Source organism: Nuphar pumila, chromosome 14 (genome assembly GCF_984573655.1).
Source record: "Nuphar pumila chromosome 14, dmNupPumi1.hap1.1, whole genome shotgun sequence".
NCBI lineage: Eukaryota > Viridiplantae > Streptophyta > Magnoliopsida > Nymphaeales > Nymphaeaceae > Nuphar > Nuphar pumila.
The window spans coordinates 29589524-29602124 of record NC_143262.1 but is presented as its reverse complement, the minus strand read 5'-3'; the positions used below and the strand labels follow the sequence as shown (position 1 = coordinate 29602124).

Genomic DNA, 12601 nt, shown 5'->3' with positions numbered 1-12601 from the left:
TTGTTTAAAAATCATTATTATTATAATTAAGTTAACAAAAAATATCTAAATAGGGATCCACCAAAATAGGACTTTAAACAAGTATTAGCATTAGGTTATATTTCTAAATATTTGTTCTGAGATTTTTAGAGTAAGTTTCTAAATTTATGAAATTAAATCAGGCAATTTACAACTGTGATATATAATAATTTTCTATTTGGAAAAATTTCAATTTAAGAAATAATTGGATGAAAGATTAAGAAAAAGGTCTAAAGGGATAAACTCCTGTGTTAGTTACTTTTTAAATGGAAAGCGTTAACTTCACAATTTTAGGAACTAAATTTGATAGAGGAGAAAGCCTTAGTAACCTTAATGTACATAGATATAATTAAAAGCTTACTAATTGTTTGAATTTAAATAGTAAGATTTAAAAATAATAAATATTAATTTATGAAAAGATGTTGAAATGATTAAGGCATATGATAATGTTTGGCTATGAATCTAACAACAACTCTATTAAATAATTTTGAACCTTTAATATTAAAATTTAAGATGCTTTAGAAAAAACAAATCCAACAAATGAAACTTTGAAAAATCAAGGTTTTAAAATAGCACAAAGTGAATAAAGGTCAATGGTAGATCTCAGTGCAAATGCATGCTAACTTGCCGCAAATCTAGGGATGCCAATGGGTCGGATCTAGGCATTTCCGAGTCAGACTTAATCGGGTATGGTCTAATTGGGTTCGGTTTCAGATTGGAATTTGGTTGGAATTAGATAAAACTGAATCCAAATCTGACTAGCTTAAAACCCATACTTACACTTAATCGGCCCAGGTTTGGGTTGGAATGCAAAATTCTACACCGGACCCGAATCTGATTATTAATTGGATCCTCATCTGGCTACCCAACCCGATTAAGTGGATTCAGATTCTAGTCGATGTCAGGTTACATCCGACCCGTGGACATCCCTACGCAAGTCTCATTTGCTCAACCCCACATAACTGGAACCATGATTGAGTCACAAAGCTTCAATCCGGGGCGCAAACCTGATCCTACCCATGTTATTGGATCCGAGTTATATTTATAACAAATGTGGTTATGGTTTCTTTGATCTGAGTTGGAATTAGTTAAAAAATTCCAGTGAATAGTTGGATTTCTCAACCCGGGACTCTGTCGAGCAAATCGGATCGGAAAGGTCAGGTGACTCGGACGAGTCATGATTGACTCGGCCGAGTTACGCTTTGCAACTTTTTGATACCCTACCCCCCCTTTTCATAGTTTCCCTCTCTCACGACTCTCACCATCACCGTCTCTGCGTCTCACGGTCCCTCTACCCTCGACAGGTAACCCGGTTTCCAGCATCGGCGTGTCCGTTTCCGGCGTCGACGACTGAGTTTCCGGAGGCGGTAGCTAACCTGGTCTCTCTCTCTGTTGCAAACAATAACAATCAGTCTTAGCTCTCGAGGTACAATCTCGACTACTCCCTCTCTCTTTCCTTGTTCTTTTTCTCGGATTTTCTTGCTTCAGAACCACCGTTCGATTCATTGAATCGTTTTTTCTTGCCTTTTCTTATCCTTTTATTATTATTTTGTTAATTTTTTGCTCTTGGTGTTGGGGTTTCTTTAGATCTATTAGTTCTTCTGATACTTCTGTTTCTGAAGCCTAAATTTCATGTAAAGATATGAATTTGTGATGTCACTTTCTGTTTTTTGTTTCTCTTCTTATCGATGGTTGTAGAATCTGTAGATTTGTTATGTTTTTTTTTCAATCGAGTTGGATTAAATATTTCTTACTTTTTCATGTATTTTCCGTGTTTGGATCTTGATTTTTTCTGTTTTGAGTTAGTGAAATTATTGTGTCATTGCTATCGTTTATGGTTATTAGGAATGGAACTGGTGATTTTATGCTAACTTAATACTGTTTCAATGATCGCCTGAGTCTGTTGTTTAAGCAAATTTGGTGAGCGTGGACTTTGCTGTCAAGAATTTATTTTTCTGGTCTGCAAGATTTGATGATAGTGGTGAAAAGATTTGTTCTCAATGAACCAACGTCTTTGTAGATCAGAAGTTTAGATTTTCACACGTTATTTATAATATATGATTTTAGAGAAAATTATATACCCACAAAATAATACATCATTTTGTTATACCTAAAAACAAGAGAGAGAAATAATATATGATTTTGTTATATTTTTTAATAAATTACAAAAAAAAAACTTGACTCAGCCGAGCCACCTAGTTGACTCATCCGAGTCACCAATTTGCAAAGTGATCCGATACCGAGTTCTGAGAAAGCCAACCATAAAAAAAAACACGTGTAATTCTAGGTTAGGACCAAAATTATATCCCAACTCGTTTTGCTTTTCACTTCAAACTACAAATTACCTGTTTTCATGAGATCTAGTATCATGGGGTCTCCTACCATAACCAGATCCAGAGCCACACTACGAGATCACAATAAGATATGGTCCCACTCTTGTGGTTCCACTATGTGGTTAAGATTCACTCTACCCGTACCTGAGTCCTGTTCCCTGTGTGTGAGAGAGAAAAGAAGAAGTAAATACCAAACACAACTTCTCCTCAGGTATTACCAGTGTTGTATGTATCGTATCGTGCCATATTGTATGATACGGTACGATACATATCATTACTTTTTGGAAATACGATATGATACCATACACACTCCTATCACTATAGGAGTGTATATCATACCCGTATCAAATGTATCGTACGATACACCCGTCTATCGTGTCGTATCGTACGATACACAAAAGGACCCGAAACTTACTTTTTAAGTTTTGGGTTTTAAAGGCCTCTCGAGAACTGACTTCTCCATTTGTCTAGAGGTCGTTAGAAGGGAACCCATACACCCTAGGAGCTGTGAGATCGATTTGGAGGCCGATTCATGTGAAGGAAGAAATTTTTTGCGATTTTCTCAAGTAAGAGTGCATTTCCACCATTTTTTTACTCAATGACATGGGTTAAGGTAAAAAATCCCTATTCTTTGCTTCTTATTGAGTTTTTTTGGGGGAATATGGCATCCGAGGATACGACATGGCAATGAGGCACTCAAGTAATGAGTGAAAACCGATTAAAAATCAAGTGCAACTAAAGCCAAAATTCTTTTTCGGGTGGTATCTCTCGATTGAGACATCATTTAGCCGAGACACATCATAATGTGCATGCATGCACATCAAAAAAATTGTCGGATGCCATGAAATGGAAACGTCAACAATTACTTGATTATCTAAGAGGTAAAAGACAAGAAAGAGAGATGGATGAGGCATAAATGGAGTATGGAGAGCTCTGGAAGGATGTGTGTTACGAAGATGAGCTCCCTACTTCTGATCCTAAAGCTCCTAGCATAGGATCAAAAGTAGGAAGTTTTTCATCGAAGAGAAAAGGTGTGGTTAGTGCTGTCGCGGGCACAAAATAAGAGGAGGAGGGAGTTCTTCGAAAGGAGGTATAGCTAGAGGCTCTATTTACAGATGGGTGGACAGACAAAAAGTCAATGACCTTGATAATTTTTTTTATCTATTGCCCCAAAGGAACTATGTTTTTTAAGTCAATTGATTTGTTTAATATGCCAAAACAGTATATGTATTGCTTAGAGTTTTTAATCAGGTTGTTGAAGAGGTTCAACCTCAAAATATTATGCAATTTATTACCGATAATGCAACAAATTATAGGACAACAAGTAAAGAATTGGCAGAAAATTTTAGGTCATTCTTTTGGACCCCGTGTGCTGCCCATTGCATAGACCTTATACTTGAGGACATCGACAACATGGATGTGATAAAGCAGACAGTTAAATGTTGCTAAGAAATTACTAAATTTATTTACAATCATGCATGTGTTTTGAGCCTAATGAGAAATTACATTGGTGGTGCTGAGTTGATTCGTAGTGTAATTACTAGATTTAGTATAATTTTTTTTTACAGTGCAAAGTCTAGTAAAGAATAGGGTTGGACTAAAAAAATATTTTCATCAGATGAGTGAAATGCATATCCCCATGCACAAAAAAGAACGCTCAGAGAAATTGTAAACATTGTATTCAGAAGTAAATTCTAGGATTCATGCGTGAAGTTGTTGAGAATAATTATATCTTTCGATTGTTTGACAGTGAAGACAGACCAACTATGGGTTATCTCTACGAGGCCATGGATAAGACAAAAGAGGCCATTAAAAATATATTGAAGGGAAAGAAAAAATTATACATACATATATAGGACATCATTGATCATAAATGGACTAGGCAACTTCATCAACCTCTTCATGCTGCAACATATTATTTAAATCTTATATTTAGATACTCTCCTACATTTAAAACGAACATGGAAGTCAACAGGGGACTTTTTTATTGCATCAAAAGGTTGAACCTTGACTATATAAACTTCAAGGTCAAATTCATAATAGAATGAAAATGTATGATAATGCATTGTATGATATGGGGAGACCTGCAGCAGTGCGAAATCGTGTTACGATGCGTTCAATTTATTTATTTTGTCTATTTCAATTTTAATTTTATATTGTTTTTTAATTATGATGTTTTGTATGATTGTATATTTGTTACTGGCCTATTGATTTCTCATTTTCTTGTTTTTTTCATATATGTTTATAAAGTTTATTTGTCATTTTCATGTGTTTATTTAAAGTTTTTTTATATCATTCAAAACTCAACTAATTGGGAAATCCTAAGAGACTAAACCTAAGCTTAGATAACACCTAACTTAAAATAGGTAACACCTTCCTTAGAGCCAAGGTATTACCTAGGGACTTTCTTTACTCTCTTGTACATGCCCATCTAGGAGGTTTCCAAGGGTCTACACAACCTCCTTGGAAGGGCCTTGAAGGCTCTTGGGTGGCATCAATGGGTGGGGCTCACTCTTCTATTCCTTCTAGAGGGGATGCCCCATGTGGGTCCCACTTGTCAATAAATAAGGGACCCCCAAGGGGTTCCAATGGCTAATGTGGATGCATGGCTGATGTGGTCGTCCTCCACGTGGCATGGCTGCAACAAGTGGAGCTTGGGTAACGGATCTAGTTCATCTTGTAGGAGATCCGTTTGTAAGTTCTGGACCCTAGGAACTGGATCATGGTCACTTGAGGTTGAGTCCGCATCATTTGGATCAGGAGCTAAGTCCGTAGAAATGGCGAACACATCATCAATAGTAGTAGGGGTTCTATGCAAGATATTGAACCTAACTTGCTAAAATTCGGGTCTCAACCCGAATAGAAAAGAAAACAAATGTTCCTCCTCAGGTTGTTTTTGCCTCATTTCAATAGTGGGAGTATCCCACTTAGGCTCAAGCAAGGCTAATTCATCCCAAAGAGGTGAGAAGGTACCATAGTAATCTCTCACTCTTATCTCCTTTTTTTATAATACAATTTTTCTCTTGAAAATGTTTTCATCTCAAATTTTTTTGCATGAACATATTTTTGTGAAAGATCCAAGCCTCACAAGCTTTTTTGAATTTAAGTATACTTGCTGCAATATTGAGTTTCATGCTATTAAGGAACCAAGAGAGAATTTGGGCATTTTCGGCTTTCCAATCTTCTACCTTGATGAGATGATCTTTGAGTGTTTTCTCTCTTTTTTTGTCACCATTTATTTTGGTGAGAACGAATTGTGGTTCACATGTAGTGCCACACATGCCCCCTAGCTTCTTGCCCTTATTATGGTGCTCCATAGCGGCGGCCCATATCAGATAGTTGGAATCATTTGGCTTGAATGTAACCATTGTCATGGATTCTTTTTCACCCATCTTTAATAGAGAGACAAGATTTGTTGAAGATCATGGATTTTTGAGAAGCTTACAAGATTTGTTGAAGATCACAAACTTTGGAGAAGCTTTACACAAACCATGTAATGAAATAAGCGGAAATACAATAGAAAACCCAATAAGGGTTAACATGAATACAAAAGAAGTGCACAAGCACTAATTCACCAAGGGATAATACAATCACCAAAAGAGACCAAACCCAAAAGCATAACAAGGGCCACTAAGGGCCAACACAAAGCCTTAAAAAACAAGATCTCTTAATGAAAATGCTTAGAAAGCATTAGATAATACAAGGGAGAAAACCCCTATTTATAATTATAGTCACAAATATCAGTATCGGTTGACGAGGTATAATATCGGGATATTATCGGTTTTCTAATAAATCTCGGGATTTAAAAAAAACCAAAAAAATGAAAAATAGGAAAAAATAAATGTAAAGCAAAGGAGTCATAATATGACATAAACATGACAAACAATGCAAATTTCCTCCTTCCCTTTTCTTTCTTTTTTTTTCTTCCCTTCCCTTCCTCTTTCTTTTTTCCTTCCTTCCCTTCCTCTTTCTTCCTTCCTTCCCTTCTTCTTTCTCTTCTTTCTTTCTTTCTTTCCCTATTCACGTTGACTGAAACTTGAGGAGGCTGGAACTCGAGGACAAGAAGCAGGTTGGAAGACAACACAACTTTTTTCTTTCTTTCTTTCTCTTTCTTTCAATTTCCTTTTTAAAAGGTGACACGTAACCCTCACAAAAGTAAAAAAGGTATAAATTTGATACCCAAACTAACCTATTAGAAAACTTAGGAAAGACATATGTATCCCCTTCTTTTTTTTAAATCCTAAAATACCCTTACACTAACTGTTTAAAAAAAACACCATTGCTGTATTGCGATCACAATAATATTGCGATATTATCAGGATATATATAAATTTTTGATATTTTGAAAATATCACAATATTTTACCTTTAATATCATTTTCTCAATATACAACATTAATATCGTGAAATTTTCAAATTATCGGTGATATCTATGACTATGTTTATAATACAAGAAAAGAGAGAATGGGCCAGCTCAACTAGCCATTGGGCTAGCTGCGAACAGTCATATTTATGATCGTTGGGAGCAGCCCAACAGCTAGTTGGGCTGCCCCAACAACTATATTACAAATTAATTATAAAAAACTGAAAAGAAAGAATTTAAAAAAGAAGATAAAACAGCCTCTACTGAGCTGACACCTATTACATGTGTGAAATGACTGAAATACTCTTGAGGGGTATTTCAGTTTACATTAACAGAAATATATATATATATATATATATATATATATATATATATTAACAATTTTAATATCAACATTGTTTATAAACCATGCAAGAATCTTTGCATGGTTACTCTTCCAATCTTCTACTTTCGATTGATAGTTATGAATGGCTTTAGCACAATTATCTCCTTCAAGAGCTTTTTTTTATCTCCTTCAAGCTTGGTGAGTTTTAGTTGAGGCTCGAGAACCGTGTCCATCACATAACCCCAAAGTTTTTTTTCTTTGAGATTGTTTTCAACATTATATAATTTGTACCATTAAGTTTGAAAGAGAGATCTATCTTAGTATCATGCTCTATATTGAAGATGAGAAAAGAGAGAGAAATAGATAAAGAGAGAATAAGATGGCAAAGGTACGTCCACCACAATCTTCATGAGCAACCGATCCCTTGATCACTACAAATAACTAACTCCAAGGTCCTTTGGGTCTGACACCATGTAATGAAACAAACGGAAAACCAAATATAATGTGCACAAGAACAAATACAAGTCCACTAAGGGACAATACAAAGGCACTAGGGCACTACACAAGCACAAAGTGCATACAAGGGCTTCAAAGAGCCAAAAGAGAACACAAAGAGTTTAAAAGTATAAATCTTATTAGACAACAAATGCTTAGGAAACATAATACAAAGGAGGGAGGGAACCTCCTATATATATACAGCCAAATGGGCCTTGGGGAGCTCCCAAGAGTCATTGGGAGCTCCCGACGGATATATTTATAGCCATTGGGATCTATCCCAACAACTCTATGGTCAAAAGACCATAAAGACCTTAAACAAAATGAAAAGACAAAAAGAAATAACAAAAAATAAATACAGTAAAAAGATTGTGCTGTCACTAGTCGACAGTCCCTATTACATGAGTGAAATGTCCAAAATGCTCTTGAGGTGCAATACATATTACATTAATAGATATATGTATATATAACTGTATATGTGTACATTTTAGCACTTACATGCATATGTAATGGCCTCTTCAGTGACTTTTTGGGTACTCTGTGGAATGAACAAAAAAAATCGTTTAGGGTGTGTTTGCATACTCTATTTCTCACAACCAAGGTATGCATTCATACCCACTATCTGAGAGCCTCTGTTCTCAAATTATGAATCTCTGTCCCAAAACCCCCAGGTCGGGCCAAAAACCATGAATTTTAAAGGGAAGCGGGGATCTTAAATCAGGGATCTGAGTTACCCCATTTGAGTGAGCCCCTGATCTTTCATGGGGCCCATGACAGATCTGACAGTGAACAACATGCCTGAGGTATTCAAGCACACACTTAGATTCTACTATCCGGCAATGTCTGTTTGAGCTTATGTTACAGATGTTGAGAATTTGTGTACAAGAATTTTCGCGGAAAATATTAACAAACAGGAAAAAGAAAAAGAATGATGTGCAATGATAGTTCAAAATCAACTTCATATAGCATCTTGAAATATTATGATATTTAGGCATCTCTCTCTCTCTGTCTTTCATTTTTGTACCATGTTGAAAGCTTAGGGTTCCTAGGTAATTTTTCTAACATATAGGTGCATTTCTTGCAGATTTCACAATGTCAAACTTTGCAGCAGTATGTCGCAGGGTCAGTCTCTCAGAACTGCTTACAAAGATATCCCTTTACGGTGGACATAGTGGTAGCCTTGTAACTCAGTTGTAACAACACACACTTGGCTCTATAATGACACTAATTGGTCAATATAATGGCACTGTAATGTGGTGCAGATGTCTCAGGTGTCAACACTGGTGCTGATGGACTGAGCTTGGTGTTCAAGAGGTGGGCCACAAAAAAATCCGCTGGATCCACAAAAAATGGTCGTGATTCACTTCCCAAAAATCTTGGTGTGAAGAAATTTGGTGGGGAGGTTGGTAAGATGGAGCTTGGTTTGTAACATAGGTCTATGTGCATTTAAATTTTTGATGAATTCCTCTTTTGCAGAGAGTGATACCTGGCAACATTATTGTCCGTCAGCGGGGTACTCGTTTCCATCCTGGGAACTATGTTGGGATGGGCAAGGATCATACACTCTATGCTCTTAAGGAAGGACTTGTTAAGTTTGAAAAACATAAGCTCAGTGGCCGCAAGTGGGTGCATGTTGAACCAAAAGATGGACATGTTCTCCATCCCATCTATATGAAACAAGCTCTAGACACCTCAAATTCGCCATCCCAAAGCTAAAAATATGTTTGAAATGGACTTTTGAAGAGGTTAAATAACATTTTGAGTTTGTTTAACCCAGGTCACATTTTTCATATTATGAGAAGGATTATATGGTCATTGCAGTTGGTGTTTGAACTTTGAAGTATTACTGGCTATGTCAAGTATGAGCCAACCCCTCTGGGCTATCAAAACTTACTGGAGTTCCTCATGAACTACTCCCACACCAATCCATTGTGAGGACCCGCAATAAACAGCTGATTGTTGATAACATTGCAAAGTAAGAATGATGCATGCAATTGATGCAAATATCCTTAACTCACTTTTAATGTATTTTAGCTATATTTTGGCGACATACTTTTGAATTGATATTTTTTTCCAAAGTCAGCAGCTGGTATGGTTTTCAATTAATGGCCCTAGGATGCTTCTATTTGGAAAAAGAAACTGTTACGGTATCTTTGATCCACCGGGTGTAACTCATCTGTTCAGAAAAATTAATGATGCCTGCTGCATTTATTTCTCTAACCATGTCTGAATATTACCATTTATTTTTTACTAAAGTTGAAGATGGAGACTGGTTTTTGCAGGTTAATGCCCGAGTCCTGGATATAATCATGCTTGTTTAGCTGTTCTCTGTCTTGACTTTGGTTAGTACATATTGACAGTCGATCCTGATTTATCTCTTTGTTACAGAATGATTATGATGCTTTTCTTTTTTCTGCATCACACTATCATATTTGCAATTTCATTGCATAGTCCTGCATTCAGGTGTTTCTGAATAACTAAGATGAGGTGTCAACTTTGCAAACACAGGTAATATCTAGGAAGAATTCACCTGTGAATTGTAACGAAGAAAAGAATCATGAAAGTAAACAGCAAGAAAGCACCTCATTACATAGCCATCATAATTCAGTCATACGTTTTACCATTTTTCTGTGTTATCCCTTTCCTTGTGTACATATTATTATTCATAGGAGTATTGTATTTTTTTCCATGGTTTGTTAATAGGGTCAACTATTTGTCTTGTAGTGCCTTATAGGGGCTGTTCCCCTTTTTATTGTTGTAACCATTCATTTGAAGTAATGAAGTTTCATTGTCCTTTCCTCTCTAGTCTCAGTGCTCTCTCACCCTGTTCCCTCCCTCTCTTGTTTTGCTTTGATAATGGGAAGTGGGAGAGACGTGTTAGGTAGAAAAAGAGAGATATTTATGAGAAGTGGGAGAGACATTATTGGTAGGAGAGTTGGTAGAGAGAGAGAGAGAGAGAGAGAGAGAGAGAGAGAGAGAGAGAGAGAGAGAGAACTTGAAAATATTACTATATTGCCATGTAACACTTGGTTTTTTGGAAAAAGACAAAGGATGCCCAAACAAAATTTTAATTACATTATCAACAGACATGGCAAGGATGTCATCTAAAAAAAGTTAATAAGGCATCTGATTTTTTTCACTTGTTACCCTCACTTCTGCTTTTATAATATTTAGGATAAGTGATTAGGTGACTGCGCTAGTCACACCTATTTAAACAATAGCATGCATTGGCACTTTCATGACCTATAGTGGATATTGTCACTTTTGTTGTGTGTTTTGTATGTGTTTCTGCTCTGTTCAGCAAGGCCACTATGAAAAGGAACAGTCCTGAATTGTTATTTAGCAGCGTCCAGCAGTCCATCATTGTAAGGAGATGGAATGAAGATCTCACTTGTAGAAGTGGAGAACCACGAGAATAAACTCTTCAGACCTGCTATCTCCCTTTTTCTCTCCTTTTGTGTGCTTGCTATAGAAATTTTTTTTGGAAGAAAAACAGAAACGTGGTATCGCAATTTTTAGCCACATTATGGCCTTCTAATAGCCCATCATCAACTGGGTTTTGGTGCTGCTGATGTTGCTTGGTGGTAGGGGTGGCAAAATCTGAGACAGACCCGCCAACCCGCTTCTTAGCCGGGTTCAGGTTTGGCTTAAACGGGTTCGTGTCGTAAACGGGTTGACCCGCCTAACCCGTTTATTAAATGGGTCAGGTTCGTGTTAGGGGTATGCCAACCTGCCAACCCAGCTGACCCATTTAATAAACGGGTTAGGCAGGCAGGTCAACCCGTTTACCCAAACCTGACCCGCCAACCTGCCCGCCAACCCGTTTACCTGGCCCGCCCGCCTGCCAACCCGTTTATCCGACCTGACCTGCCTGCCAACCTGTTTACTCGTACCTGACTCGCCAAACTGTTTACCTGAACTTGACCCGCCAACCCGCCTGCCAACCCATTTACCCGACCCGACCCGTTTATTAAACCGTGTTGTGTCGGGTTAACTGTTTAATAAATGGGTCGGCTGGTGTTTGCCACAGCCGACCCGTTTAATAAATGGGCCGGATTTGTGTTGATGTATGCTGACCCACCAACCCGACCCGATTGCCACCCCTACTTGGTGGTGTGTATGTGTGCATGGAAATTTCAGAAACAACTCAATGAATTCTTGGGGCCTGTTTGTGCATAAATTCAGTGTCATTTCTGTAGACCCTACATGCATTCTCCCGTTGAAAACATGTGGTCGGGCCACTTTCCTTGAGAAAGATGGAAAGCAATTCACTGTGCCTCCTTCCATGCTATGCAAACAATGATTTAGAGGGTTTTGATCCATTTCTTTTAAAAATGGTTTTCCTGAAGATCAAAAGTGCAATCTACAGCCTTTCATGGTTGAGGTTGCAAAAATAAGATTGAAGAGGCTTGCAAAATGTTCGTTCCTGTAGTTACTACAGCCAATTCATTTCATTGACGCCAAAGTTGTGCAAGTGACAGAGTCGTTCCAAGATACCTACAATCATCCTTCTCTCATTTTCCAGTGCGGCAGCTTTGGTATGTAAAATTATCCATGATCAGTTCATTTAAAGAAAAGTGTTGTGGTGACAAGGAGTCACTCCAAATACAGAAAACAGACAAGTTGAGGCATTCAGCCATAAGAAACAAGCTTAAGACAAAAGTAGTTACCATGGACTCCTATTCTGACTACCTATCCAAGATATCATGCTTGCAATACCGAACGTCAAACTGAATTATGTGATACAAAACAGTGATATTAGTGGGGAAGCAGTTGATGATTCTATCGTTTCTTTGAAGTCGCATCAACCATCAAGATGATTGTAGTCACAATTTCTACACCTTGCTCCAATTCTGTAATTACCTAATGTCGGTATCCCAGCAATAGGTCACAGAAGCAAGACTCGCTCATAACTTCCATATGCAAATTGAGCCAGGCCAGCATGAACAGCTTCTGCACAATCTAGTTTACGTAACAAAGTTTTGCAGTCCTTTCTCTAATTACCTACAGTATCAGACTCAGTTATATTTCAAATATCCATGATTATTATTGCCTTTTGAGACTACTG

The 12601-nt window shown here is 37.3% G+C and overlaps 1 protein-coding gene across 4 annotated transcripts; it reads left to right on the top strand.

Moving 5' to 3' along the window:
- Window positions 1-1260: 1260 nt before the first annotated feature.
- LOC149816709 (uncharacterized) lies at window positions 1261-10338 on the top strand. 4 transcript variants are annotated; one of them, XR_016427676.1, is made up of 6 exons: window positions 1267-1444; window positions 8618-8707; window positions 8796-8935; window positions 9010-9508; window positions 9816-9875; window positions 10042-10338. XR_016427676.1 is itself a non-coding variant. In XM_089987691.1 (4 exons), the coding sequence occupies exons 2-4, from the start codon at window positions 8626-8628 to the stop codon at window positions 9247-9249; spliced, it is 462 nt and encodes a 153-aa protein (XP_089843817.1). In that variant the 5' UTR covers window positions 1261-1444; window positions 8618-8625; the 3' UTR covers window positions 9250-9537. The 4 variants fall into 4 exon arrangements, 3 of the variants coding, with proteins under 3 accessions (XP_089843817.1, XP_089843819.1, XP_089843818.1); XM_089987691.1 differs by lacking the exons at window positions 9816-9875; window positions 10042-10338 and having other exon boundaries at window positions 1261-1444; window positions 9010-9537; XM_089987693.1 differs by lacking the exons at window positions 9816-9875; window positions 10042-10338 and having other exon boundaries at window positions 8618-8655; window positions 9010-9537.
- Window positions 10339-12601: the final 2263 nt, after the last annotated feature.

Coding starts and splice junctions, on each gene's coding strand:
- LOC149816709 (XM_089987691.1), top strand. CDS start 8,626: ATGTCAAACTTTGCAGCAGTATGTCGCAGGGTCAGTCTCTCAGAACTG. Junction 8,708..8,795: donor CCTTTACGGTGGACATAGTG/GTAGCCTTGTAA, acceptor AATGTGGTGCAG/ATGTCTCAGGTGTCAACACT. Junction 8,936..9,009: donor TGAAGAAATTTGGTGGGGAG/GTTGGTAAGATG, acceptor CCTCTTTTGCAG/AGAGTGATACCTGGCAACAT.